This window comes from Theropithecus gelada, chromosome 13 (assembly GCF_003255815.1).
Source record: "Theropithecus gelada isolate Dixy chromosome 13, Tgel_1.0, whole genome shotgun sequence".
NCBI lineage: Eukaryota > Metazoa > Chordata > Mammalia > Primates > Cercopithecidae > Theropithecus > Theropithecus gelada.
Genome location: NC_037681.1, coordinates 7958402 through 7984806, shown reverse-complemented (window position 1 = coordinate 7984806; position 26405 = coordinate 7958402). Strand labels below are relative to the sequence as shown.

Genomic DNA, 26405 nt, shown 5'->3' with positions numbered 1-26405 from the left:
TCCCACGCTCTCCTTCCTACAGGAAGACCCGAGGGGAGGCTGCTGGTGGCCTCCTCCCCACACCCTGCTCCTCAGCCTCCCTGAGGGCCCCCACTTCCCATCAACCCAGACAGACCTCCCTGCCCTGCGGGGAGCCCGCAAGGTCATCATCAGAGCAGCTGAAAACACTTCCATTTGATGTGATTTACAGCTCCGAATCTTCCCTGTCTCAGCCGGTGGTGCTAATTAATACTACATTGGGAGGAGAGGGATTCATTCTCTTTCCGCTTCCGCTTTAGTCAGATCTGTTTCATTGGAGCAGGAGGAAGGCAGAGAAGGTAGCCTGGAGTCCCTCCCGCCCCATGCCGCACTTAGTGTCCTGCTGGCCTTGCCAGCCTGAAGTCCTCAGTGATTTCTGACCCATTTCTATTTGGCCCTGGACCCCACAAATTAAATAGCCGGTCCTGTTCCCAGCCTCTCTGGCCAGGCAGGGGAGGCCCCCCGGTGCTGTGCCAGGGAACAGACACGCAGAGCACAGGCCAAACGTGTTGTCAAGACCACAGGCGCCGTCCTTCCCAAGGCTGGAGCGGAGGGTGACGCTGACACAGAAGTGACTGGCAACAGAGCACACTGGCGGGTCCCAGAGCTTCAAACAGCATCACACCGGGGTTTACAAGCAGCCACTCTTCTTTATCACTGCACTGAAAACCTTTCATTTGCAAACTCCCTGGTGAGGATTTCAGGGCTATGAGGGGCAAACTGACCTTTGGCAGCCGCTCAAAGGCGGTGGGCTGTGTCCCTGAATTCTCTCAAGCCCTAAGTCTGTCAAAGGTGTTGCCCACCCCAAACATGTGGGTGTGAGTGTGTGCATACATGTGAGTGTATGCGTATCTGTCTGCGAGCACATACGTGTGAGTAGATGTGTGTATGTGTATATGTGAGCATGTGTGTGTGTGTATATGTGAATGTATGTGTGTATAAGGGTATGTGTGTGTGTATAAGGGTATGTGTGTGTGTATGTATGAATGGATGCATGTGTAAGTGTAGGTGACTGTATGTGTGTGTGTGAATGCATATGTGTGTGTGTGAGTATGCTTATGTGTGAGTGTATCTGCATATGAGTATGTGTGAATATGTGTGTGTGGGTGTCTGTATGTGTATGTGTGTGTGCATATGTGTATGTTTACATGTGTGAGTGTATGTGTATGCGAATGTGTGTGTGTGTATCTGTGTATGAGTGTATGCATATGAATGTACGTGTGTGCATGTGTGTGTGTATCTGTGTATGAGTGTATGAATATGAATGTGTGTGTGTGAATGTGTGTGTGTGTATCTGTGTATGAGTGTATGCATATGAATGTGTGTGTGTGTGAATGTATGTGTGTGTGTATGTGGCAAACCCAGACAGGCCCCATGCCCAGGAGACCTGCCTGGAGGGGCACGGATGAGGGCAAACCAAGTGGCCCTGAGCCCTGGGGTGGGGCCTTCCCAAAAGACGTGGACAGAGAGGTTGGTTTGAGTTGAAAATTTAAAATCCAAGTTCTCAACTTTGTTAATTTGAATTGAGATAATACTCAGAAAATAGATATTCTTGCGCACATAGAGTAATAAATATAATGCATGAAACACTTACTCACTTCTAGATTTTCTTTTGAAGGATCACTACGAATACAAATAAGCATGTCCAATTCTTCAGAACTCTTTGTGGATCGCTGACTCTTCAGCAGAACCCACAGAGGCAGTAAGAGCATGGAAAATCAGTATTTTGGACATTATCTGTTCACATCTCATCTTTCTATTTGAATCAACTTTTTCCGTTAGTCTTTATTTTCCTACATATAAACCAGTGACAATGATGATTATTTCTGAAGTGCAGTAAACAGTCATGGCCTAAAAACATTTCTGAACACCAACATGGTTACTGTTGCTTGTCAGACTAGGCTGGGGCTTCTTGGAATGCTAATTATGTTATGAAGCAGGTGTGTGTGTGCATTTGTACACAGACAGAAGTGGGGCTGACGTCTCAAAGAGCAAGAAGCTCTCTCCAGCCTTTCCTGCAGCTTGTGGTGCTTGGGTGCTCTGCACTCTTGGAGAATTGCTCACGAAAATAACGCGGCTTGCAAATCTCCATGCAGAAGTTCAGAGGGAGAGCAATTATCCTCATTCCAATGTCCCGCTGTAAAGATATGTGTTCACAATTTCATTTCTGTTTCATTGAATGCCTCAGAGCTGAAAGGATCTTGTCGAACTAACAAGCTCAGAGAAGTTTTGAAAAAAAAAAAAAACCCTACTTTTTTGCCTTATCAAAATTGAGTGAAAGCATTTTCAGGGTGAAATCAGGAAAGTTATCGTAACTAATGCATTGCTTTAAATTACAAAATGCAAGTTTTTCTAGGACTCTTTTTTTTTTTTTTTCCAGACAGAGTCTCGCTCTGTCGCCCAGGCTGGAGTGCAGTGGCACAGTCTAGGCTCACTGCAACCTCCACCTCCGGGGTTCAAGCAATTCTCTTGCCTCAGCCTCTTGAGTAGCTGGGACTATAGGCGCCTGCCACCACACCCGGCTAATTTTTATAATTTTAATACTGACGGGGTTTCACCATGTTGGCCAGGCTGGTCTTGAACTCCTGAACTCATGACCTGCCCAGCTCAGCCTCCCAAAGTGTTGGGATTACAGGTGTGAGCCACCGTGCCTGGCCACTGTAGGACTCATATAAGCATATTAACATGAAGTTTGTTGAAACATGATAGGAGCCACTCTCCAGCATTTTAATACACATACCGCTCATCCTTCCTTTTTTTTTTTTTTTTTTTGAGACGGAGTCTTGCTGTGTCACTCAGGCTAGAGTGCAGTGGCATAATCTCAGGTCACTGCAACCTCCTCAACCTCCGCCTCCCAGGTTCAAGCGATTCTCCTGCCTCAGCCTCCGTAGTAGCTGGGACTACAGGCATGTGCCACCACACCTGGCTAATTTTTGTATTTTTAATAGAGATGGGGTTTCACCGTGTTGGCCAGGCTGTTCTTGAACTCCTGATTTCAAGTGTCTAGTACAGAGTATGTGTGTGTGAAAATGGGTGCTAATGACAGATTACCAGGTGGGGAGGTCAGGAGGACTGTCCCAAGTCCCAGGAAGATGGCTAGGAGTTAGCCAGGAATCACAACGGAAAAGTAGAGAGAAAGAGGGAACAGCATGGGTGAGGCCTGGGAGGAGGAGAACATGTCCCGTTAGGAAATGCAGTCACAGTGTATCCCCTCTAAGGCCATTGCTATACCCTCTTCTCTCAGCAATAGATGAATGAGTTATTTGCTGAACAGCATTCTGATAAAACCAAGAACTCTTTCTTGTTTTCTGCCAATGGGCTACTGTGCTGGGTCCTCCCTCAGCTCTTGTCTGCATTTCTTTGCTCTCATCAGCTCAGAGATTTGGGAAGCAATACCTTCAGTCCGCCCTGCCTCCCCCAGACCCAGCAATTCCTTTTGGATCTGGACTCCACTAGAGAACAGAAAGTTGGCACCTTAAAATAATTGTGGTGGCCGGGCGCGGTGGCTCAAGCCTGTAATCCCAGCACTTTGGGAGGCCGAGACGGGCGGATCACGAGGTCAGGAGATCGAGACCATCCTGGCTAACATGGTGAAACCCCGTCTCTACTAAAAATACAAAAAACTAGCCGGGCGAGGTGGCGGGCGCCTGTAGTCCCAGCTACTCGGGAGGCTGAGGCAGGAGAATGGCGTAAACCCGGGAGGCGGAGCTTGCAGTGAGCTGAGATCCGGCCACTGCACTCCAGCCTGGGCGACAGAGCGAGACTCCGTCTCAAAAAAAAAAAAAAAAAAATAATTGTGGTGTGATGGAGACGAGGCCTCCTGCATGAACGTGTCCCAGTGACACCGATTCTGCTTCACTACAAAAGCAAAACAAGAACGTAATCCTTAATCACTGAAAGACACGCTGCTAGAATCCCAAGCTATGTCAGCCAGACAGAAGACATCAATTTGACGGAGATGATAGCCTCTAAGTTAAGGAAGTTGAAGAAGATGAACCATCTATTGGCACCGGGATCAATAGAGTCTAAAATAGTACACAGCTGCTGCAGGCAACAACATGAAGAGGCAGTAACGATGACTGCCATTATTACCTGTCCCGAGGGCCTGAGAGGGCTTGCTGCTCCTCTCAGGCTGGCTATCGTAGATAACTCAGAAGGCGCCCACATGGGTGGTGGAGGCTGAGCCTCCCAGGATGGCTCGGATGGTCTGAAGGGGAAGGTGGAGGGAGGGAGGACATACGTGGGCTGGCAAAGTATGTGTGGCTCCTCCATGGCCGAGCCTGGCCACGTGCCCCCTACTCTGCAGCCCATGCCTCCCACTCCCCACTTCAGCTGCCCCTTTGAAGCTACTATGAGCCCAGGGAGTAGTGGGAATCTCAGCACGTGGCCTGTGCACTCTGGGCTCCCCTGGGCCATGCCTGAGTCCCAGATGGGGCGGAGGTGAGGGCAGCCAGGCTCTCTGCTCCTCCTCTGTATCAAGCATCCAGTGCCATCGTCACACAATGTGAATGTGGAGTCATGTGCAGAATAACAAAGAAACAGCTTCTGAGCAAAGACTAAGCGCAATTACAACATGTCACACCACGCGATGATGTGGGGCTGAACGGGGTGGGCTTCCAGTGGCAACAGTGTAGAATGATGAGAGCGGTGTTCTCAGAGTCTGCATGTCCCATAAGAACCTACAAGTTGAAGTCCTAATTAGTGGCACAGATTTTTGTATTCTTATTACTGATAGTTTTAAAAATAATCAGCTTTTTTGAGTTGTAATTAACTTGCAATAAGCTTTACATATTTCCAGTTACAGCTGGGAGACTTTGATAACATGTATACACCCCGTGTGGCTTGATACAGAGCCCATCTCTTCCAGAGCGTATCTTGTGCCCTTGATCATCAACCTGCCCCACCCTGGGCTGTCACCGGCCGTCACCATACATTTAAGCTGATTTTTGCCTGTTCTAGATCTTCATATACATGGAATCGGGCAGCTGGCTTCTTTCACTGAATGTAATACCTGTGGTGCGTTTGCGTTGTGGGAATTAGGACTTTAGTCCTTTTTATTGCCGAATCGTATTCCACTGCATTCAGAAACCACCATGTCTCTCCATTTGCCCATTCCATTTGTTTTTGCTAAGACTACATTTGCAAAATGGTTTTCGGTTGTTTTCTGGACCTCGGCAGTCCTGACCTTGCTTTTGATGTCAGTGACTCAAACATGAGGCAGGTTCCCAAAGGGGCTGCCCCCAGTTTTTTTCTGAATCTGCTCTGGCCAGAGGAGAGTCCTTGTAGCTCACAACCTTCCTGCCAGTCACCAGGGCAAGGCGGAGGCACTGAGCTTCCAAACAGCTTCCCCTGAGCTGTTCCCTTTGAGGGGCTTCCTGGCCACCCTGCCTGGCCAGCTGGCAGCTGCCATGGGTAAGTTACACTCAGCTCTGAGGGTTCCCTGCAGCAGCCGTGGGCATGGCCAATAGGGAAGGGTCGAAGGAGAAGGAAAACGATCTCCTTGGCCCAGAGCCACCCAGGGACTAGTTCTCAAAAAGTCACTTCCAAAAGATGGTGTGAGTGCCCTACAACAACCTGACCGCCATTGTAAATAATCCCCTCAATCCAAGCCTTCTCTCCTAGGATGTGTGCTATGCTTGCACACAGAATTGGCTCAGACAAGTACACAGCCCATGTGTGAGGCCCTCACTGCCCCAGGGCACTTCTGCCCTGGTCCTGGCAGCCTCTTTCCAGCCTCAGTGAACGTGTATGCCCAAGGAGGCCAGTGCCCGACAGCAGGTGGGAGCTAATCAGGTCACAGCCGACAAAGCTCTGTTGCACAGAGAGGCCTGTCCACGCCACGGTTCCCCGCTGGCTGCGGAAGGCAGCTGCCTTTCAGGTGCTCCTTGTGTGATGGAAGCTGCACAGGTGCCTAAGATAAGGTCTGTTGGGTTTCTTCTGGAACCTGTGTTTGGGAGTGGAGCTGCAGGTGTGTGTGCTGGGGGCAGAGGCCCCATCTCTCAACCTGCTGAGGGTATTTGTGAAGGGCCAATCCAGTGCCAGACTTGTCATTAAACCTCCCCAGCATTGCAAGGGAGGCACCTACTACTCCCCACTTAACACGTGGAGTCAATGGCGGCTCAGAGAGGGTGAGCGACTTGCTAAGGTCACACAGACAGAGGTGGGAGAGCCGAGGCACAATGCCATATCTACCGACTTTCGACACTTCTACACAGCTTTGGGAACAGAGGTCTGGGAGCCAAGAGAAAGGCTGGCGATGGCTGGGGCTGAGGGGAGGAAGGGCTCCAAGTGAGTCAAGGGGCCCGGGCTTGGAGCCATGGACTTGGTTTCATCCTACCCTGTGGACCTGTGGCAGTTAGAAGGTTCTCGGTGAGGCCAGGTGAACCATGATGAACCACGCGGACGGCAGGGGCCAGCATCCCCGTCTCCCTCCCGTTCTAGAAGACATAAATGGTGTCTTCATTTTGTGAGTCTGCACTGAGTGAGGCCACGAGGCAGGCGATTCCGCCACCTGCTTCCCACACTAGAGGCCTTTGAAGATGTCGGAAGCCCTGCGGTTCCAGCGCGTTCCTGTTTCCACCTCTCCTTTCACCATGAAGCCAGCTTAGCTCCCAGGCACAACCCTGGCCATCTGGACTCTCATGAAGGTTCATGCCCTGAGAACTTCAGGAGGAGGTGTGCTCAGAAAACTCAACAGCAGCAACAAAAACATTTTCAGGCTCCCAGTCTTTTAAGTTTGAGTGGGTAGGATTTGTGTTTGTTTGTTTGTTTTGAACTATTTAATAGATGGATTTTCTCCCTGCTCCTAATCCTGGGATTAGACCATACCTTCCCAGCCCCTTCGCTGACGTGGAGGTAACCCGGCACAGATGGCGTTTCACCAGGCAGGTGACCCGGATGGTGCAGGGCTATAAATAACCATTAAATGTCCCTTTCACAGTGGGCTTTTTTTTCCCTCCCTTACTTTCGAGTCCCAGCATGAAGCAAGTAACTCATAAATTTGGATCCTTCCTGTCAAACTCAGGGTCTTGTTCTACCGGTTTGAAAGAGAATTCGTTTTTTCGTCATTGTCTTTAGAAGTACAGTAACGGGAAGGCCTTGAGAAGGGCAAGCTTAGCAAAGGCACCTCCAGGTTTAGCCAGAGCACCTGAGACGGATCTGCTCCAACTCCAGTGGTCTCTGCTACACCCTGGGAGAAATGGAGGGGAGCCTTTCTGTCCCTCAGAGCTTGGGGATCAGAGTAAAACCTTTCATTTCTGGCTTACTTCATTCTTTATACAGTTAAATTTATGTATTAATGGGACACAGATTAAACTGCAATCACACCGTATTCTTCTCTCTACTCTGTGCATTTTTTCCAAGGTGAAAGAGCTGATGTCACTACTGAAGTCCTGGACAAACTTTTTGAAAAAGAGATTGCTGGGGCAGGTGGTGACTAGTCCGAATGATCCAGAACCAGTGTGACACGGGGCAGTCACCACGGGCTTGGGAGGACTCACTTCCGAGCACAACAAAATATCGAGTGAAGACTCCGTGTATTTTCCGTGGCCTGGTGTGTTGAGAAACAGCAGCCATCCTTTCTGGGCTCTTTCTTGGTGGCTGGTGTCTGCTCTCCAGTTTGGGGGAGATGAATCCATGGGGCTGAGCACCCCTCCTTTCTCCAGGCTACTCTGTGATGCTCCGCAGCATACCCCAGGCTGGGGCAGAGGGCTGGATGCCAGCCCGGGGCTGAGCAGAGACTAGAATTGCTCTGAGCCTGTGACCTTGCATGCCATTTCCACCCACCTCAGTTACCTTGCTTCCAAAACACGGAGACAGGTTTTCCTGCTCACTCATTTCTCAGAGGGTAAACTGAGGTGAATGCATGTGGAAGTGTTTGGAATGTAAAAGGCTTGATGTAGATTGTGGTTTCTCAGGAATGTACACATGCAATTGCTATCCAGCCACGTAGGAGCGAACACTCTGTTCCTGCCTCTGTTCAGCAGGAATGGTATATTCTGCTAATATACCCCGACCTCTGTTCCCAAAGCTGTGTAGAAGTGTCGAAAGTCGGTAGATATGGCATTGTGCCTCGGCTCTCCCACCTCTGTCTGTGTGACCTTAGCAAGTCGCTCACCCTCTCTGAGCCGCCATTGACTCCATGTGTTAAGTGGGGAGTAGTGAGTGCCTCCCTTGCAATGCTGGGGAGGCTTAATGACAAGTCTGGCGCTGGATTGGCCCTTCACAAATACGCTGATAATTTAATATAGTCTGACTATGGCTGCGGCAACGATGGCCATGGCCATGGAGGCAATGTTGTTGCCTCTAACCTCATGGGGCTGTTAATCTGGCTGTGGGTGGAGCAGGCTCTCCTGGATTGATAATGGGCTCCTTCACAAGCAGACCTGGCCCACATTCCTGCCCTCAGCAGAACTTACTAAGCCCTGCTGGGCTAAGTGCCAGGGTGGGGGATAGGGTGGGCACAGGCAGCAAAACCAGGAGAGGTCCTGGGCCCCGGTGTCTTGGCCTGGGAGGGAGAGGCTGCAGCGCCCCCACGGTGCAGAGGAGGGAGCTGCCACACAGAGCCGGTCTCAGACCTTCCTGAGGTCACAGAGTCAAGGGAGAGGGCTGAGCCAGAGAGCTGACGGCAGAGACCAAGCTTCTAATCCTAGGCCAGGAGCTGTGGTCCCTGCCACCTGCAGGTCCCAGAGGAATTGATGCCAGGGAGGTTCTTTGAGCCCTTTGACATGAGCAGAAGGCCTAGGGTGTCCCTGCTTGGATGTTTCCCGTGGTGCAAAGGGCAAGGTTTCCATGATCACCATATTATTTATACCAGTCTGGTGATTTGAAAAAGTTGCCCGCTGCTGTCTGGCTTGCATTGTACGGTCTGGTGCTTTCTGCCCTTGAATGTGCAAAGGAGTTGTGACTATGCATATGGGCGCTGCCTGTCCATGAGACAGCTCAGGAAGCTCGATCCTGTGTGGGGAGCAACAGCTATAAGGCACTCAGCCAAGCCCAGCTTGGGTGGGGGCGAGCTCCCCGTCCTGGGGCACTGTATATTCCAGGGGCCAATGGGATGCTATGCCACTAAGTCCAAGCATGTAATCTTTAAAGACATCTTTTATTAGGTGTTTCATTATGCATTTCACTACTCCAGCAGTTCCAAGGCCATTTATTTATTTATCCCCATGCCAAGAGCCCCCAAGCAATGCCAAGGCATTTGGAACTAGAGTATGCTAGTACTAAAATAAAATGAAAACCTATTTTAAAGCCTTGAGACTTATTAATTTATTAAATTACTAAAAGGGACAATGTCTCTGGGTCTTAACAGGAGCCAACAGAGGACTGGACAGGATGGATAAGCTGGGCTTGTTGGCACTGCCTGCATTTTAAATGCCAGTCACCAAGAATGCCAGGAAAAAGGACTGGAAATGAATGGAAAATAAAAATGCAGCTAACTTCCTAAAAATTTGAGATCTATTTATTTCTAAATGCCGTGGATCCCAAATGGATAAACAAAGTATGGCACAGGCACACAATGGAATATTACTCAGCCTTAAAAAGGAAAGAATTTCTGACACACGCACACAATGGAATATTACTCAGCCTTAAAAAGCAAAGACTTTCTGACACATGCTACAGTATGCATGAACCTTGAGGACATTTTGCTAAGTAAGATAAGCTAGTCATGAAAGGATAAATATCATGTCATCCCACTTGTATGAGGTCCCCAGGGCAGTCAGATTCACAGAGACGGAAAGTAGAATGTGGGTTGCCAGGGGCACATGTTACTTTATCATGAAGATGCCTATTCTATCCTATGCTTCCATCTGACTCTTCCTCAAAGTAAAAGACAGTTCAAGCAAACTAATGACTCAATTGCATTTTCTCACTCCATTCTCTGTAGTAGTACTGGCAGCGTTAGTCCTCAGACATGAAGGAATCTGACATTTGGGAGGGCTGCCAAGTTTCTGGTGACTCCGAGGACACACCAGCCCCTTCTCCTGGCAGTCCTCCACACCCTGTGAGATGTGCTCAGAGTGTGTCCCAGCAGCTGTGAGGAGCTGTCAGGTACAAAATGCACCAGGGCATGACTGGGTATCCTCAGCCTCCCCTGACTTTATCACAGGCTCTTCAGATACACCCCAAACTCATGTCAATACCTACAGGTGACAGTGATGGGAGTAGCACCTGGGACAACACACACCTGAATGTGTTCAGCATCACCCTGTGCCTGCACACCATGGGACTTGGTAAGGACTTGCAGAGCTGAATTATGCACAAAGACAACCCCTCAGGAACTGGTGTCAGGAATATTGGCAGCACCAAACAATTCTTAAAAAGTTGGCTCTCTGGCCAAACATATATTTTACATACTAAAAAGTGGAGTTGTATTAGTCCATTCTCCCATTCTCACACTGCTATAAAGACTGGGTAATCTATAAAGAAAGAAGGTTTAATTGACAAACAGTTCCACGTGGCTGGCAGGCCTCAGGAAACTTACAATCATAGCAGAAGGCAAAGGGGAAGAAAAATACATCTTACATGGTGGCGAGAGAGAGAGTGAAAAGGGAAGTGCCAGATACATATCAAACAACCAGATCTCATGAGAACTCACTCACTATCATGAGAACATCATGGGGAAACTGCCATGATCCAATCACCTCCCACCAGGTTTCTCCCTCGACATGTGAGAATTACAATTTGAGATGAGATTTGGGTGTGGACACAGAGCCAAACCTTATCATTCCACCTCTGGTCCCTCCCAAATCTCGTTTTTTTTTGTTTTTTTTTTTTTTTTCCACATTTCAAAACCAATCATGCCTTCCCAACAGTTTCCCAAAGTCTTAACTGACTCCAGCATTAGCCCAAAAGTCCAAAGTCTCATCTGAGATAAGGCAAATCCCTTCTGCCTATGAGCCTGCGAAATCAAAAGTAAGTTAGTTACTTCCAAGATACTATGGAGGTACAGCCATTGAGTCTTCATTCCAAATGGGAAAAATTGGCCAAAACAAAGGGGCCATAGGACCCATGAAAAAGTCTGAAACCTGGCTGGGCAGTCATTAAATCTTAAAGCTCCAAAATCTTCCTTGACTCCATGTCTTACATACAGGGCATGCTGATGCAAGGGGTGGGCTCCCATGGGCTTGGAAAGCTCTGCCTCTGTGGCTCTGCAGGGTACAGCTCCTGTAGCTGCTTTCATGGGCTGGCATTAAGTGCCTGTGGATTTTCAAGCTGCCAGTTGATCTACCATCCTTGGGTCTGGAAAATGGTGGTGCTCTTCTCAAAGCTCCACTAGGCAGTGCCCCAGTGAGGACTCTGTATGGGGGTTCCAACCCCACACTTACTTTCTGCATTGCCCTAGTAGAGGTTCTCCATGAGGGCTTCACCCCTGCAGCAGAATTCTGCCCGGAGAACCAGGCATTTTCATACATACTCTGAAATCTAGGTGGAGGCTCCCAAAGCTCAACTCCTGTCTTCTGCACCCCCGCAGTCCCAACACCAAGTGGAAGTTGCCAAGGCTTGGGGCTTGCACCCTCTGAAGCAATGGCCTGAGCTGTACCTTGGCCCCTTTTAGCTGCAGCTGGAGCTGGAGTGGCTGGGAATGCAGGACACCAAGTCCTGGGGTTGCATAGGGCCTATGAAACCATTTTTCCCTTCCAGGCCTCCGGGTCTGTGGTGGGAGGGGCTGGTGTGAAGATCTCTGACATGCCTTGAAGACATTTCCTCCATTGTCTTGACTATTAACATTCAGCTCCTTGTTACCTATGCAAATTTCTGCAGCCAGCTTGAATTCCTCCCCAGAAAATGGGTTTTTCTTTTCTACCATATGGTTAGGCTGCAAATTTTCCAAACCTTTATGCTCTGCTTCCTTTTTAAACATAAGTTCCAATTTCAAACCATCTTTTTGTGAATGCACATGACTGAATGCTTTCAGAAAAAGCCAGGTCACATCTTGAATGCTTTGCTATAGAAATTTCTTCTGCCAGATGCCCTAAATCGTCATTCTCAATTTCAAAGTTCCACAGATCTCTAGAGCAGGGGCAAAATGCCACCAGTCTCTTTGCTAAAGCATAGCAAGAGTGACCTTTGTTTCAGTTCCCAATAAGTCCCTCATCTCCTTCTGAGACCACCTAAGCCTGGACTTCATTGTCTATATCACTATTGGCATTTTGGTCAAAATCATTCAACAAGTCTGTAGGAAGTTCCAAACGTTCCCATATCTTCCTGTCTTCTTCTGAGCTTTCCAGACTGTTTCAACTTCTGTTATTCAGTTCCAAAGTTGCTTCCACATTTTCAGGTTGTCTTTATAGCAGTACCCCACTCTGCCAGTACCAATTCTCTGTATTAGTCCGTTCTCACACTGCTATAACGATACTACCTGAGACTGGGTAATTTATAAAGAAAGGAGATTTAATTGACTCACAGTTCTGAATGGCTGGGAGACCTCAAGAAACTCAGAATCATGCCAGAAGGCAAAGAGGAAGCAAGGCACGTATTACATGGTGGCAGGAGAGAGAGAGAGTGTGAAGTGGGGAGCACCAGACATGATAAATAACCAAATATCATGAGACCTAACTCAATATATCATGAGAACAGCATGGGGAAAACCACTCTCAATATCATGAGAACAGCCTGGCGAAAGCTACTCCTATGATCCAACCAGCTCCCACTAGGTCTCTCCCTGGACATGTGGGGATTACAGTTTGAGATGAGATTTGGCTGGGGAAACAGAGACAAATCATCATATACTAAAAAGTAGAGTTGGCTGGGCATGGTGGCTCATGCCTATAATCCCAGCACTTTGGGATTCTGAGGCAGGATGATCACTTGAGGCCAGGAGTTCAAGACCAGTCTGGACAAGATAGTGAGACCCCCATCACTAAAAAACTAAAAAAATTAGTTAAAAACACATATGTTTTTAGACAAAGTCTCACTCTGTCACCCAGGCTGGAGTGCAGTGGTATAATCATGGCTTCACTGCAGTCTCGACCTCCAGAGCTCAAGTGATTCTCTCACCTCAGCCTCCTGAGTAGTTGAATCTACAGGCTTGCAACGCCATGTCTGGTTAATTTTTTTGTAGTTTTTTGTAGAGATGGAGTTTCCCCATGTTGCCCATGCTGGGATTGTACTCGTGGGCTCAAGTGTTCCACCTGCCTTGCCCTCCCAAAGTGCTAGGATTAGAAGTGTGAGCCACCAAGCCTGGCTAACATTGGCTATTTTTAATAAAAGCAATAATACAAGTATTAATTATTCTAAAGAGAAAAGCAATGCATTAATATTCACATGCATGATATTGGATAATTTTGCTTTTCAGTTAGTGGGAAGATACAGCTTGGGCATCTTGTGCTGACAAACAGCTGTGTTTGGCCTGAGCCTGCAGTTGGCTCTGAATGATGTTGCCTACTGCATCCCACAACTCTATGGGGACATCCACTTCCTGCTGCCATCAAGTCTTAGAAAACACCCTCCAAACCAGTGCATGACTTGCAATTAATTGCATCATAAAATCTTTTTTTTTTTCCTAAAAATGTGATGAGATTTCTCCCTCTTGCTCATAAAACATAATCATCTGAGGTATGAGATGGGAGGATTGGTTTGGGGCTGCAGGAACTAATCACCCAACCAGAGAGGCCACTGAACCCCAGTCCTGTGTGCCATATGGAACATGCATGTCCTTATTTCTTCTCAAACTCCAAAGAGAAAGAGTGACTCATTTATGATGATGATGATGTATGTAGCCAGTGATTTATCATGGGCTAGGTCTTCATGGTGCCTTAGAAGCAGATGTGACTGGAAAATAACCTCCGAGTAATATGTCCCTTCCAAATCAAAGATTCTATGATCTCATGGAGGCCAACGCCCTCATTTCCTGAGGTTTTTGAAGTTACAAATGTATTTGGGAGTAGGGGGAACTGTGGAGATTGGGTGAAGCAAACTGGACAAATCAATTGTCAGACGGTTTATTCATTGAGTGCGGCCTGGACATGGTGCCATGGGGAGGGGCACTTATGACCCCAGGAGGGGCCTGCTGGCTGAAGAGTGAATGCAGCACACGAAGGGACATATTCAGCCCTACAAGGCAGAACAGATGACAGCCATCTAAGACGTCATGTCTTTTTTCTCTTTCTTTCCTTTCCTCCCTTCCTCTCTCTTCCTTCCTTCCTTCCTTCCTTTTCTTCCTTTCTTTTCTTCTTTCTTTCTTTCTCTTTCTTTCTTCCTCTTTCTGTCTTTCTTCCCTCCCTCCCTCCCTCCCTCCCTCCCTCCCTCCCTTCCTTCCTTCCTTCCTTCCTTCCTTCCTTCCTTCCTTCCTTCCTTCCTTCCTTCCTTCCTTCCTTCTCTCTCTCTCTCTCTCTTTCTTTCTTTCTTTCCTTTTCTCTCCTCTTTTTTTTGACATGGGGTTCTCAATCAAGCATAGCTCACTGAAGCCTCAAACTTTTGGGCTCAAATGATCCTCCCGCCTCAGCCTGGAGAGTAGCTGGGACTACAGGTGCATGCCACTGCCTGTAGCTAATTTAGATGTGATGTCTTTATGTAGAGCATGTTGTATCTCTGTTTACAGGGCTGATGGTGTTTAACAGCACTTGAGCCAGCCAGGGCCAGATCAACTAGGAAGCACAAGAGATTGTTTATTCGTTCATATTCTGACATGATGTGGCTGAAAGCTGGACAGTGTGTGACTTCATCCTGAACACCACAAGGCTCCAAGTCTGCATTCTGGATGTAACACACAGCCATGTGCTGTCCCCTCTGCTCTGCTGGAGCTGCCCTCAGCCTTCATCCCTGCCCTTGCTCCTTTCATGAGTCCAGTTCTCCAGGAATCAGATCTTGGGCTGGAGATGTAAGTGCGAGATATTTATCAGAAACTTTGGAATCAACACTGTTGGCAGAAGGGGCAATACATTCTCAGCACAGGGATGGCCCTACAGAGCTGTCCTGAACTGGAGCAAGGGGCCCAGGCCTTCACACATCCACATTAACCAGGTCTCCAGGAAGGGGTGTGACCTTGCATGAGGCAGGCTTCTTCAACCAAGGGTAGCTGCCAGGTGGGGGACTCAGCTGCAGCCTTTGTCTGCTGTCCATTGTGCAGCTTCTGGGACACTGATGCTTCTGTATTGAAGGGGCCACTTGAGAGCCAGACCTCTCATAATCCAGTTATTTCTTGCACTTGCTCACCAGGCTGATAACTACCTGCCCTGGGAGTTTCTCAGCATCCCGAGAGGATTCTATGTAACTTGAAGCCTTTTTTCAGAAACCCATCTTTCCCCTTCTCCTGGTTATAGGAGCTCAGTTCCCCCTGTAGCAGCTGTGTCTTGGAGGGTCTTAATATCGGTCTTCTGCATTTGTCCAGGCCAATGCCATGTAATTCCAATGACCACACTACTGTACAGGTACTGAAGAAACTCTGAACTTAGCAAATGGTCACAAAGAACTGAACCATCAATTATTTCTGTTAGCTGGGCAGCATTGTGTCCAAGGTCATACGGGAATTCGACCAGAAAGGCCAGGATGTCTTATGTGATTATTGTACTAGCAGGTAGTGAACTCCAGGAAAATTGGAATGAATTTAATATAAAGCACAACTTGATGGGAGGGGCTTATTCTTGTCAAAATTTAAATGTGTGTTTAAATTTATTGTTCCAAATCCTATATGCAATCCTGTATAGATATTGGCACAGGTATAAAGGTGATATGGTTTACAGGGAAGGGCACTGGATCAGGATGGGGCCTTGGGTAAGACACTTCACTAAAGCCTGCAATTTCTTTAACTGTAAAATGAGGGTCTTATTTTAGATCATTCTAAAAGTTCTTCCATTTCTGCTAGTCCATGAGGTTCTCTTAGATCTATGATATGCAGTGAAAGCTCTTGGCAACACTGTATCAGAACCAATGCCTGTGTTATGGACTATCTTCTCAAATCACAGTTATATTTCAATTAATTCGGCAGACATTATGATCTTCACAAGGTCTCTTGACGTACCGAATGGTGTACAATGATGAGTAAGACACAGACTTGCCCTTGACACTCTTACAGTCTAATAAGAGGGCTTAGATCCTAGACAAAGGACCATGCAGGCAGGACCAAGAATATTTTCACAAAGAAGCAAAAGCATGGTTTTTTCTTCTCTTGTTACTGCTTTGTTTTTTCATTTGTTTGTTTGACGGAAGGTCAAAAGGGAGAAATCACATTGCTAGTTAGGCACATTGAAGAAAGTTTCATTGGTGAAATGGTGGCATTTGGTATCATCGCAAGGACCTGAAAGAGGGGAGAGAATTTCAGGTATGAGCACCATGTGTGGAGGGGCCAAAGTCGGGAGGTGCAGGTCCTGGGGCAGCTTGTTTATTGATTTGGTTGAAACGATGGGTTAATGTGAAGGGGATTGGGAGATTGGGTAGAAGGTAGTTTGGTGACTAATTACAAAATACCTTAAATATCAGGATTTTGTTTCCTTTAAGTACACAAGATAGGAGAGGGGGATTTCTGAATAATGAGGACATGATGAAATTGTTTAAATACTCTATTATGCAGATTAGGAAGGTTCAATTGATCTGACTTTAATTCACTGCTTCTCTCTCCTACAGCCTCCAATACATTGTTAAGCCCTTCTGGTGAATTTTTCATTTCAGATATACTTTTCACTTCTAGGATTTCCTTTTTAAAAAATACTCTCACTTGCTCTGCTGAGATTCTCCATCTATTCACTGATTAAATCCAACTTTTTCTTTAAATCCTTGAACATATTAATATGAGTCGTTCTAAAGTCTTAGTTAATTCCAACATCTGGATTATCCTGGGCTCTGTTTCTATTGAATTCATTATTTTTGGATTATGGGTCACATTTTCCTACTTCTTCATATGTGTGGTAATGTTTTATCATATGCCAGACATCGTAATGATATGTGGAATCTACTTTAAATAGCACTGAGTTTTACTCTGGGCAAGTGTCAAATTACTGGAAGATCCTCCTGAACCTGTCAGGCTTGACTTTTTTCTTTATTAGGGTTGGTCTATTTATGGTTTTGCTTTTAGTTCCAAGGCATTATCCTTATTCCCGAGGTATAGACTTTCTGAGGTCTTTTTTTTTAAATTTTTTAATTTTTGTCTGTATGTAGTAGGTGTATATATTTATGGGGTATGTGAGATATTTTGATATAGGCATGCAATGCATAATAACCACACCATGAAAAGTGGGGTATCCATCCCCTCAAGCATTCATCCTTTGTGTTACAAATAATCCATCTGTGCTCTTAGAGTCTCTACTGAATGCTCAAAGTGGTGGCTGAGCTTTCTGTATTGTGGCTAAGCCGATGCTTCAGAATTGCCTATCCCTGTGAGGCATCTGAGCTCTCTGCTCAGCCCTTAGCCCACAACAGCTGCTCTCTGTTGTCTGCTAGCTTGTGCCAAGTCTTGGCCAAGACCCACAGGTAAACTTCATGCTGATTTCTGGGACTTTTTTCTGTGCAGCACTCTCTTCTCTGGTATCCTCTTCCACAAATTCTAGATACTTTATCTCCAAACTCTGCCTCTTCATTTCATTAAGACATCCTTCCTGCTTGGTCTCACTGCAGTCTACAAATTCCCTCTGGCTAGGAAGCCGGGGTGAATGGGTATATTTTACTTTTCTTAAGGATCACGGTCCAGTGCTGTTTGTTGTCCAATGCCTGATGACAGTTGCAGTTACCTCCCATACTTGTCCAGTTCTAGAGTTGTTTTTGGTGGACCAGGACACAACCAGATGATTTTCTAGGAAGACTAATTTGGTGGTGTCATTGTCTGATGAATGTGACTGATGAGACACTTGAGGCAGCTATGTGAACAAGGACCTAAGGTAGGCTGGTGGCAACGGAAACAAAAAGGAAGCACCAGAAAACTGGCGGGAGGAGAGGACAGTTAGGCAGGAGAAAATGGTTCTGAGGCTTTGAGTCTTTCCTCTGCTCTTCAACACCATTTGTGTGCCCAAGAGTCAAATGAAGTTGAATCAGACTGGTAAGAAGGATCAAGAATATGGATATCCTTTGAAATAATGTTTTTCTACATATTATGAGTGAGACACTAAAGATTATCAAGATCCTAAAACTTCTTAGGTTGCTCCTGAAAAGCATGATAAGTCTTCTAGGGTCAGACAAAGAGAATTAAAGGAGTTCCTCTCTTTGTATAAGACTATCCTCTCTACGATCTTTTGCTATGGTCTCTCAGTGAGGAAAAGTGACACACCTTATCCACCAATTCCCTCACCATATTCTTATAAAATCCTGCAGTTATAGCAACCTAGATAACATAGATGGCATTTCCACACTGTGTCCTAGATCATTTTCTCTTTAGAATGGAAGATCCTGTTCCAGAGACCAGCAGCGGATGGTGGTGTGTGGGCAGATGGCTATACATCAAGATCTATACCCCAAGATACATGGGCTGCCATTTTCCCATCTTAATGTATATGTTTACCATTTGAATAGCTCATTACTTAAAGGAATTTCACAGACATTCTGCAACCAACCTGCCCTCTCTCGTCCTGCTAACTTTGGACAGGTGTGGTGGTCTCTATCCCATTATGTGGCCACCAGTCCTGAAACTATCCTTGGAAAAGGCTCCCCACCCACTCTCCTTGGCAAAACTGTGAGCCACATGCCTTACTCTTTTCATCTTAGTCAACGCTCATCCCACCCAGCCCTGTGCCTGGTATATATGGTCCTTGAATTCTATGTCTGTGTCTCTGTCTGCATTCCTCTGTCCCATTCCCTCAGTGACCTTTATTCAAGCATCTGTCACTGGGAAGATAATCTCTTTTTTCTTTTTTTGGGACAGAGTCTCACTCTATTGCCCAGGCTGGAGTGCAGTGGCACAATCTCAGCTCACTGCAACCTCCACCTCCCAGGTTCAAGCGATTCTCCTGTCTCAGCCTCTTGAGTAACTGGTATTGCAGGTGCCCGCCACTATGGCTGGCTAATTTTTGTATATATATATTTTTAATTGAGATAGGGTTTCACCATGTTGGCCAGCCTGGCCTGGAACTCCTGACCTCAGGTGATCCACCTGCCTCAGCCTCCCAAAGTGCTGGGATTACATGCGTGAGCCACTGGACCTGGCCAGGAAGATAATCTTATACAGGAACTCCCACCAGGCTGTGAGTGACTGGCATTTCTCCCCCAGGGAAGTGCTCACAACTAATTTTAATAATAGCATTAAAGGGTAGTGATGATAAGAACAGGACTCTGATGTCTGATTTCGTGGGTTCAAATCTGGGCTTAATTTACTAGCTATGCAACTTTGGACAAGTAATAAATCTCTCTGTGCTTTGGTTGTCTTATCAGTAAAATTATGATATTTATAGAACCTAGGTCAGAATGTGAGGATTAATGAGATAAATTAAATGAGATGATGTGTATAAAGTATTTACAACAGTAAATGCTAATGAATGCAAGGTAATATAATTATTTTTCAATTATGGAAGAATTGGAAAATAAAAGAAAAATATAAAGAGGAAATAAAATCATAACCCATCAGTTTTGGGTTTTGGCATTTTCTTTCAGTCCCTTATTTGTAGATATATACATTTGTATATTATTTTTTGTATATATTATTTTTTGTATATATTATTTTGTATATATTATTATTTGTAGATATATACATGTATATATATCTACAAATATAGATACCTGCCTGGCCAACATGGCATTGTGGCGCATGCCTGTAATCCCAGCTACTTGGGAAACTGAAGCAGGAGAATCACTTGAACCCAGGAGGCGGAGGTTTCAGTGAGCCGAGATCACACCACTGCACTATAGCTTGGGTGACAGAATGAGACTCTGTCTCAAAAAATAAAATTAGAGGTTGGGCACGGTGGCTCATGCCTGTAATCCCAGCACTTTGGGAGGCCAGGGCAAGTGGATCACGTGGTCAGGAGATTGAGACCATCCTGGCTAACATGGCAAAACCCTGTCTCTACTAAAAAAAAATACAAAAAAAATAGCCGGGCGTGGTGGCAGGCGCCTGTAGTCCCAGCTACTCGGGAGGCTGAGGCAGAAGAATGGCGTGAACCCGGGAGGCAGAGCTTGCAGTGAGCTGAGATCACGCCACTACACTCCAGCCTGGGTGACAGATCGAGACTCTGTCTCAAAAAAATAAATTAAATTAAATTAAAACACCGTTCGGGCTACTTGTGGTTTGACTATTTCATTCCCTATTGTCTTAATTATTCTTAACGACAGCCTTTTTAATGGACTGAAGTATCCCATCATATGCACAAGCCATAATTAAATCAACCAATCCCCTAATGTTTGCCCTTCAGGTTGGTTCCCAATTTTCACTATCATAAATACAGTTGCAATGAACATCTTTGTGCCTGGCTGGAGATGCCCTTTTTATACATTCTGAAGAGCAGAAGTTAAAGGGCATGAGAGTGTTATGATGCCTATAGAGGTGTCCTCTAAAACTTGGAGATGACTTTGGTTTGGTTTCAGGTAGGAACACCATTTGGTTTAGAATACTGGCATTCCTGATGCCACTCAAATCCCTCCGTTGCACCAAGAGTCTCTCACGCCAGCAGGTTCTGATGTTTACCAGTGTATTCTGGGTAGCGAAGAAACTTCACATGACATTGAAATCTGGCAAGGCGCAAGACTCCCTTGGGTGCTTTTCTGGTTAGATGGTTGACTGACAGTGACATTTCCCTCATAGATGCTTGATTATGGGCAGTTCCTTCCATCTGCTCAGCCGCCTTCTTGTGTCACCAGAATTTGCTGAAAATATTTGGGTTATGATTCATTTTGCATATCCCTCCTTGTCCTGGACTTTTACGATTAGGATCCCAAGTTTTGAAGCTCAGCAGAAAAGGCGAAGGCTCTTTGATGTTTTTGAGACAGAGTTTTGTTCTTGTTGCCCAGGCTGGGGTGCAATGGCAGGATCTCAGCACACCGCAACTTCCGCCTCCCAGGTTCAAGTGATTCTCCTGCCTCAGCCTCCCGAGTAGCTGGGATTACAGGTGCCCACCATCATGCCCGGCTAATTTTTTGTATTTTCAGTGGAGACAGGGTTTCTCCATGTTGGTTAGGCTGGTGTCAAGCTCCCGACCTCAGGTGATCTGCCTGCCTCGGTCTCCCAAAATGCTGGAATTACAGGCGTAAGCCACCACGCCCAGCCAAGGCTCTCTAACTATGGGACTTGCATTTCTACACTTTCCCCAGGCCTTAATTCCTTGAAACCTAAGTGAGGTAACTGGCCTGGGTGCCACTGACAGCCAGTTCCAGCCCTCACACTGCAGCTCCACCAAATTTCTGGTGGGCTCCCAGGTAGCTGTTCACCTTCACTTCATGAGACAGAGCAAAGCCTGTTGTTTATCGGCAGAGATGACCCTGTTTGAACTCCCTTGCGGAAGCCAAAGGTCTTAGTCACTGGTTTAGGAAGTCACGGGCAGGTAATGCCATCTGTTTGGGCATATCTAATCACTGTTTTGGTTTCTCATGACAGTCCTTCAAATAGAGAGCTATAAATCAAGTGGCCCCAGGCTCATGGAGGCCCTCCAGCGGGCTGGATGGTTCTATCAGGTTCTGCCTGCCATCTGATTTCTTCACCCTCCTCTGCCGCAGAGGTCCTCAGGCTCCATGCTTCTAATCCACAGCCACACACCTGGATAAACGTGGGTTAAGTGTAGGTGCCTCCAACTGCATTTACAACATAATTGGTGTGGCCTTACAAACTATTTGACGTCCAAACCCCATCCTTCACCGGGCCTACCAGGGGAGGCGAGCGGAGGTGAGGAGCCTCACAATCCGTGTTTTTTCATGCATCCGAGTTATTCCGAAGCAAAAGGTATTTCTTTCCCCTTTTGCTCCTCTAATTGATGCAGCTGTTGCCTAGCCTCATCTGCATTAAGCTAAATATTATGTTTTTGTAACGTTTTTGATCTTCATTAATTATAGCACAGGAAAGCTGACAAAAGCAACCTGTCTCTTTAATATAAACAAGATTAATTGCACAGTTCCTGCATAAAATGAACTACCAGCAGTTTAACAAAAAATGCTTGTCTTTAAGCAGCCCTTCGGATTAAAAAAAAATCAAAACTGTTACAGGAAGTGCCAAAGCTGCCAAATTACCATGCCCGTGAGCCTCACCCTCATTATCAGACTAAACGAACGCACACACCCCTGCACTTTCATCCTCCTCCAGGCCCAAGAAAAAGAAAGGCGGGAGAGAAAAAAAGGGCCTTTATACAAAGAAGTGTCTCTGAAGTCTGGAATGCACCCTGGCTGTTTGAAGACAAGATTTATACCTGACACCTTTCCTTAAGCTCACTGTTGAGACTCGCCTGTTTTCAAATCAACCGCAGACTGGCTGCTTGAGGTACTTCAGCTCGTAACGACCACATAATCTAAGATAAATACACAGGGAATTGCTATCACTTTCATTAATAACCATGAAATAGTCATTCCTTTAGCAGGAAAAAAAAAAAACAACAAAACTCAGGCCAGTGCCTTCCATGGGGTAAGGTGGAAGGCTCACAGGGTGGGTGTGCTCAGGCAGGGGGCAGAACTGGGGGGCACGGCAAGACACTGGACCAGGACGCACAGCATAGAGGGCAGAAGGACAGTGGGAGGGCACCCCATAGCCACTCGATTAGCAATGGCAGAGCCAGGAGTCAGTCTCTGTGGTTAAGAGGCCCCAGTCCAGCTCTCAGGCCTCTGCAGGTGACTTTTGTTGGAACACCCCAAGATATCTGGCCCAGGAGACCTAAAGCTCAAGAGCAAAGCTTCTGATTTTGTCGAATGTTGTGACCTTACGGCCACTTGGAAGTGTCAGCCAGAGATAGTGGGCTTTCCAGGCTCATGGCTGGCTGGGAAATGGCACCAGGTTTGGGGCAGGTGACAACACAGTTCACGAGAGAACCTGAGAGCCACATCCACATTATAGAATGCCACTGTCCTGCAAGTCCTCATGAAGTGGCCTCCATGGCCAGTGGCTGAGGCCATTGGAATTGGCACCCATGAAGAACGGGACACTGTGCTCCCAAAATCATGCTTAGAAAGTGGGCTAGAGTCAGAAAAATATGTGTGTCAACACTAGCTCTCTGTGGCTTTCCATGAATTCCTGACTCTGAAACAGTTAGAATCGTGATTAATGCAGTGTACGTGCGGCATGCTGGTGGCAGGTGGCCTGAGGGAAGCCAAGGCTTCAGTAAAGCTGATGGGGCCATTGCAAGGCCAAGTTTGTGCAGAGGGGCAGATGATGGCCTATGGAGCCGTGTGGTCTGGGATCTGGGAACTCTCACAGCCTTGGGGATGCAGAGATGATCTGGTGTTGGAGATTTGTTTTCCCAAAGAGCAAGACACGCAGCAGAGAAATCAGAGCTCCCCAGTGTCTGCAATGCAGGGGGCGCTGTGCTGTGACTTGGGGCTCTCCCTGATCCAACCCAGTGCATGTCCTCCTGGGTCTTTCACGAACAGAATATTGCATCTTTCAATGCTTTGTTTCTCTGTGATGCTTAAAACCTGTGCCAAGATGACTCAGGTTGTCAGGTTTCCAAGGGACCTGGTTCTCACAGCAGTCATGGGACTGAGGGGAGCTGGGGCCTCACACACCCTTGGGGCTCCAGCCAGGCCAGTGCCAGATGTGGCGTGTGCCCTGGGTCTCAGCTCTGGATACCCGGTGAATGGCTGCCGGGGCAGTGGGCAGTGGGGATTTTGCCTTTCCCCAGCATACATCTGCCTTCTGAGAGCCAAATGTCTGCAGGGGATTCAGGAGCTTGATGAGGAGCGCTGGCTGAAAATGAGAAAGACGTGTCTTCCGAGACACCAGCTTTTCCACAGGTCTCTCAAGAAACTCAAGCCTTCTCTAAACACACTTACATATACAACAAGCACACACGTATCCGCGCAAAACCAACACCTGCCCTACATGACATTCTCCATCCTAGACCATGTTACGCGGTGCTATACTACATGGTCCCTTTCCATTTAAAACATGCTAGTTGGCAGCCACTCAGTCAATGTCACGATGCACTAACGCGGCCACGGTGGCTCTGAGAAAGCAGTGCCCTCCCAGAAGGGAGGCTGGGTGCTGGCCTGTCCACCCTGCACACCCTGTGGCTGGGTCCACTGATAGGACAGGGTGCTAAGAGGAGCGGGGTGGGGATTCCAGCCCTGGTTCAGTCTGGCCTGGGTGTCCTGGCAACCACCAGTTATCCCCGGGGTTGCAGTTTCTCTATTTGTCCACGGCAGCCCCAAACTGAGGATTCCCCAAGGTTTTAACTCTGTGTTTTTAGGATCTGGTTTGACACTTTCCTAAGAGACTGTCTGAACAAAAAAAGTGATCACTGCCTCAGAATGTTTAGTGGGGGGTGGTCTATGTTCTCAAGACGCTCTTGCTGATGAATACCTCTATGGGTTCACCTGCAGTGCTCCCCCAAAATACAGGATACCAGAATTTTTCAGAGCAGGCAAAGAATGAGTATAATCTGGAATGTTTGGAAGATGGGGGCATGAGGAGCCAGGGCAGGGTGCACACCTGTCTCTGCTGCCCCGTCAGCCAGCAGAAGAGTGGATGACAACTTCCACCACACTGGCTCAGTCACTGATAAGTTTTCCATTTTTTTCACATTTTCCTGATTATAAAAACAGTCTATACTAATTGTAAAAAGTTTTCAAGTATGTCAAAGTATAAAGAAGAAAACTAAAAATCACTGCTGGTCCTACTATATGGAAACATTATTGAGATTTTGATATATTTCCTTTTATTATGTATAGATATATAGATATATCATTAGGAGTCATATTGTATATTGAGTTTTGTATCCTGTTTGCTTAAGGATTTAATGAGCCTCTTCATTTGAAATACTCTTCAGGAACATGGCTGTATAGTATTCCACCATGTGAAGGTACCAAGAGTATCCCCTAAGGTTGGACATTCAACTTTATTTCAATGTTTTTCACTATTATAATGAATGCCACAACGTACATAAAAGACACAGTGGACAGACTTCTAATTATTTCTTTAGAATAGAGTCCCAGTGGTCGAATTGTTGGGTCAGAGGTCAGGCATATAAATGAATGGCGTGTGAGCACACATGGATGCAGAAATGCTCGGCCACCTCCCGACCAGCACTGGAGCAGGCCCTGCAGGGTGGCCCCCGCTGCAGAACCTTTGGGCCTGACCCTGACTGGGTTTTGGAGGCCCAGAGAGAAAAAGAAGAATGACCACAATTTTTAATGAAAGGATAAAGAAACAGATTCAAGAAAGGGAACAGTTGCCAGCCCTTTCCCTCCTAAATAATTAAGAGGGGGAGACACACTGCAGCCTGGGGACCTCTGCCCTCAGGACACACTAGTGTAGGCTGGCCTCCCCTCACTCACTCAGGGGCGTCCGGTGCACCTAACACCAGTGGAGGTAGGCAGGGAGGAGCCAGCATTGGAGCATAGCTTCTCTGGGACCAGCCACCCTCCTTGGCTGTCCTGCCCTGCTCACAGCCAGGCCCTCTTCAGAGGGAGGTAGAGCTCCTGGTTCCCGCTGCTTATGTCAGATTCGTGTGCCAAAGGCTGAACTACTCTTTTGATTATGGACGTTCTGCAAAAACAGACACTTACATTAAATAAGCACTCATTGGCAGATGGTGTTATAATTATGTTTTCTTTTCTGAAACTCTGTGGTCAGAACGCATTCATTCTCATGCAAGGGGCCTTGGGCACAACTCAGCCTTGGCTGGGCGCAGAAAAGCCTGGGGGAGGCTTCCTGGAAGAGGTAAGAAGTGATCAGGCCCGTGTTGGGTCTTTTAACCTGCTGTTGCTCTCTCATGGCCTAAGCCCGGGGAGAGAGACCCTTGCTTCACACTAATGGCCCCTGTGCTGGAAACGAATGGAAGCTGTGAGTCCATAGCAAGCATGGCTGGGCCAACTCTCATTTTTCCAAGTTAATATTTGTAAGAAAAACTCTAGTTGTGTTCAGGGAAATCAAAGAGGGGAAGCACAGCCGTAAGTTAAGTCATGAGCTGTTTCTCCTGACACCTCTCCCAGAATCTAACAGTTTGGATAAAATCCTGGACGGACTTTTTTCTTTGTGTAAATCACAGAAGGAAATCCACAAAGATGTCCAAGTGAGACTGTGAACTCCCTGTCTCGGCAGCCCCCCAGGCTTTCGTTAGGGTCCCTGATGGCAGATAGTGCATTGCAGATTGCACTGAGATGCTCGGACACTCTCACAGCCTTTCACACATGTGAACCAAAGTTCATTTGCAGGAAAATCTTATGAAATAGTGTTGTCCCTGTCTTACAGATAATGAAATGGAGGATTAAAGAGTTTGGGATAATTGTCAAAGCTCAAACAACCAGTAAGTGATGAAAAAGGAACGCAATCCAAGGGCCTTCCATGCAAAGGCCACCTCTTGCTGGCATGACACCATCGCACACACACTCTTTTC

The 26405-nt window shown here is 46.9% G+C and overlaps 1 protein-coding gene across 3 annotated transcripts in view; it reads right to left on the bottom strand.

The window, feature by feature from the left end:
* The window catches only part of EDAR (ectodysplasin A receptor), a 93852-nt gene that overhangs the window by 42797 nt on the left and 24650 nt on the right, over positions 1–26405 (bottom strand). The window contains exon 2 of one of the 3 annotated variants that reach the window (XM_025354477.1): positions 4111–4225. The exons of the other annotated variants lie outside the window; for them this stretch is intronic. Within the exon in view, the coding sequence (XP_025210262.1) occupies positions 4111–4185 (75 nt within the window). The 5' untranslated portion in view covers positions 4186–4225. The remainder of the gene's footprint in view (positions 1–4110; positions 4226–26405) is intronic. 3 annotated transcript variants of the gene reach the window in all.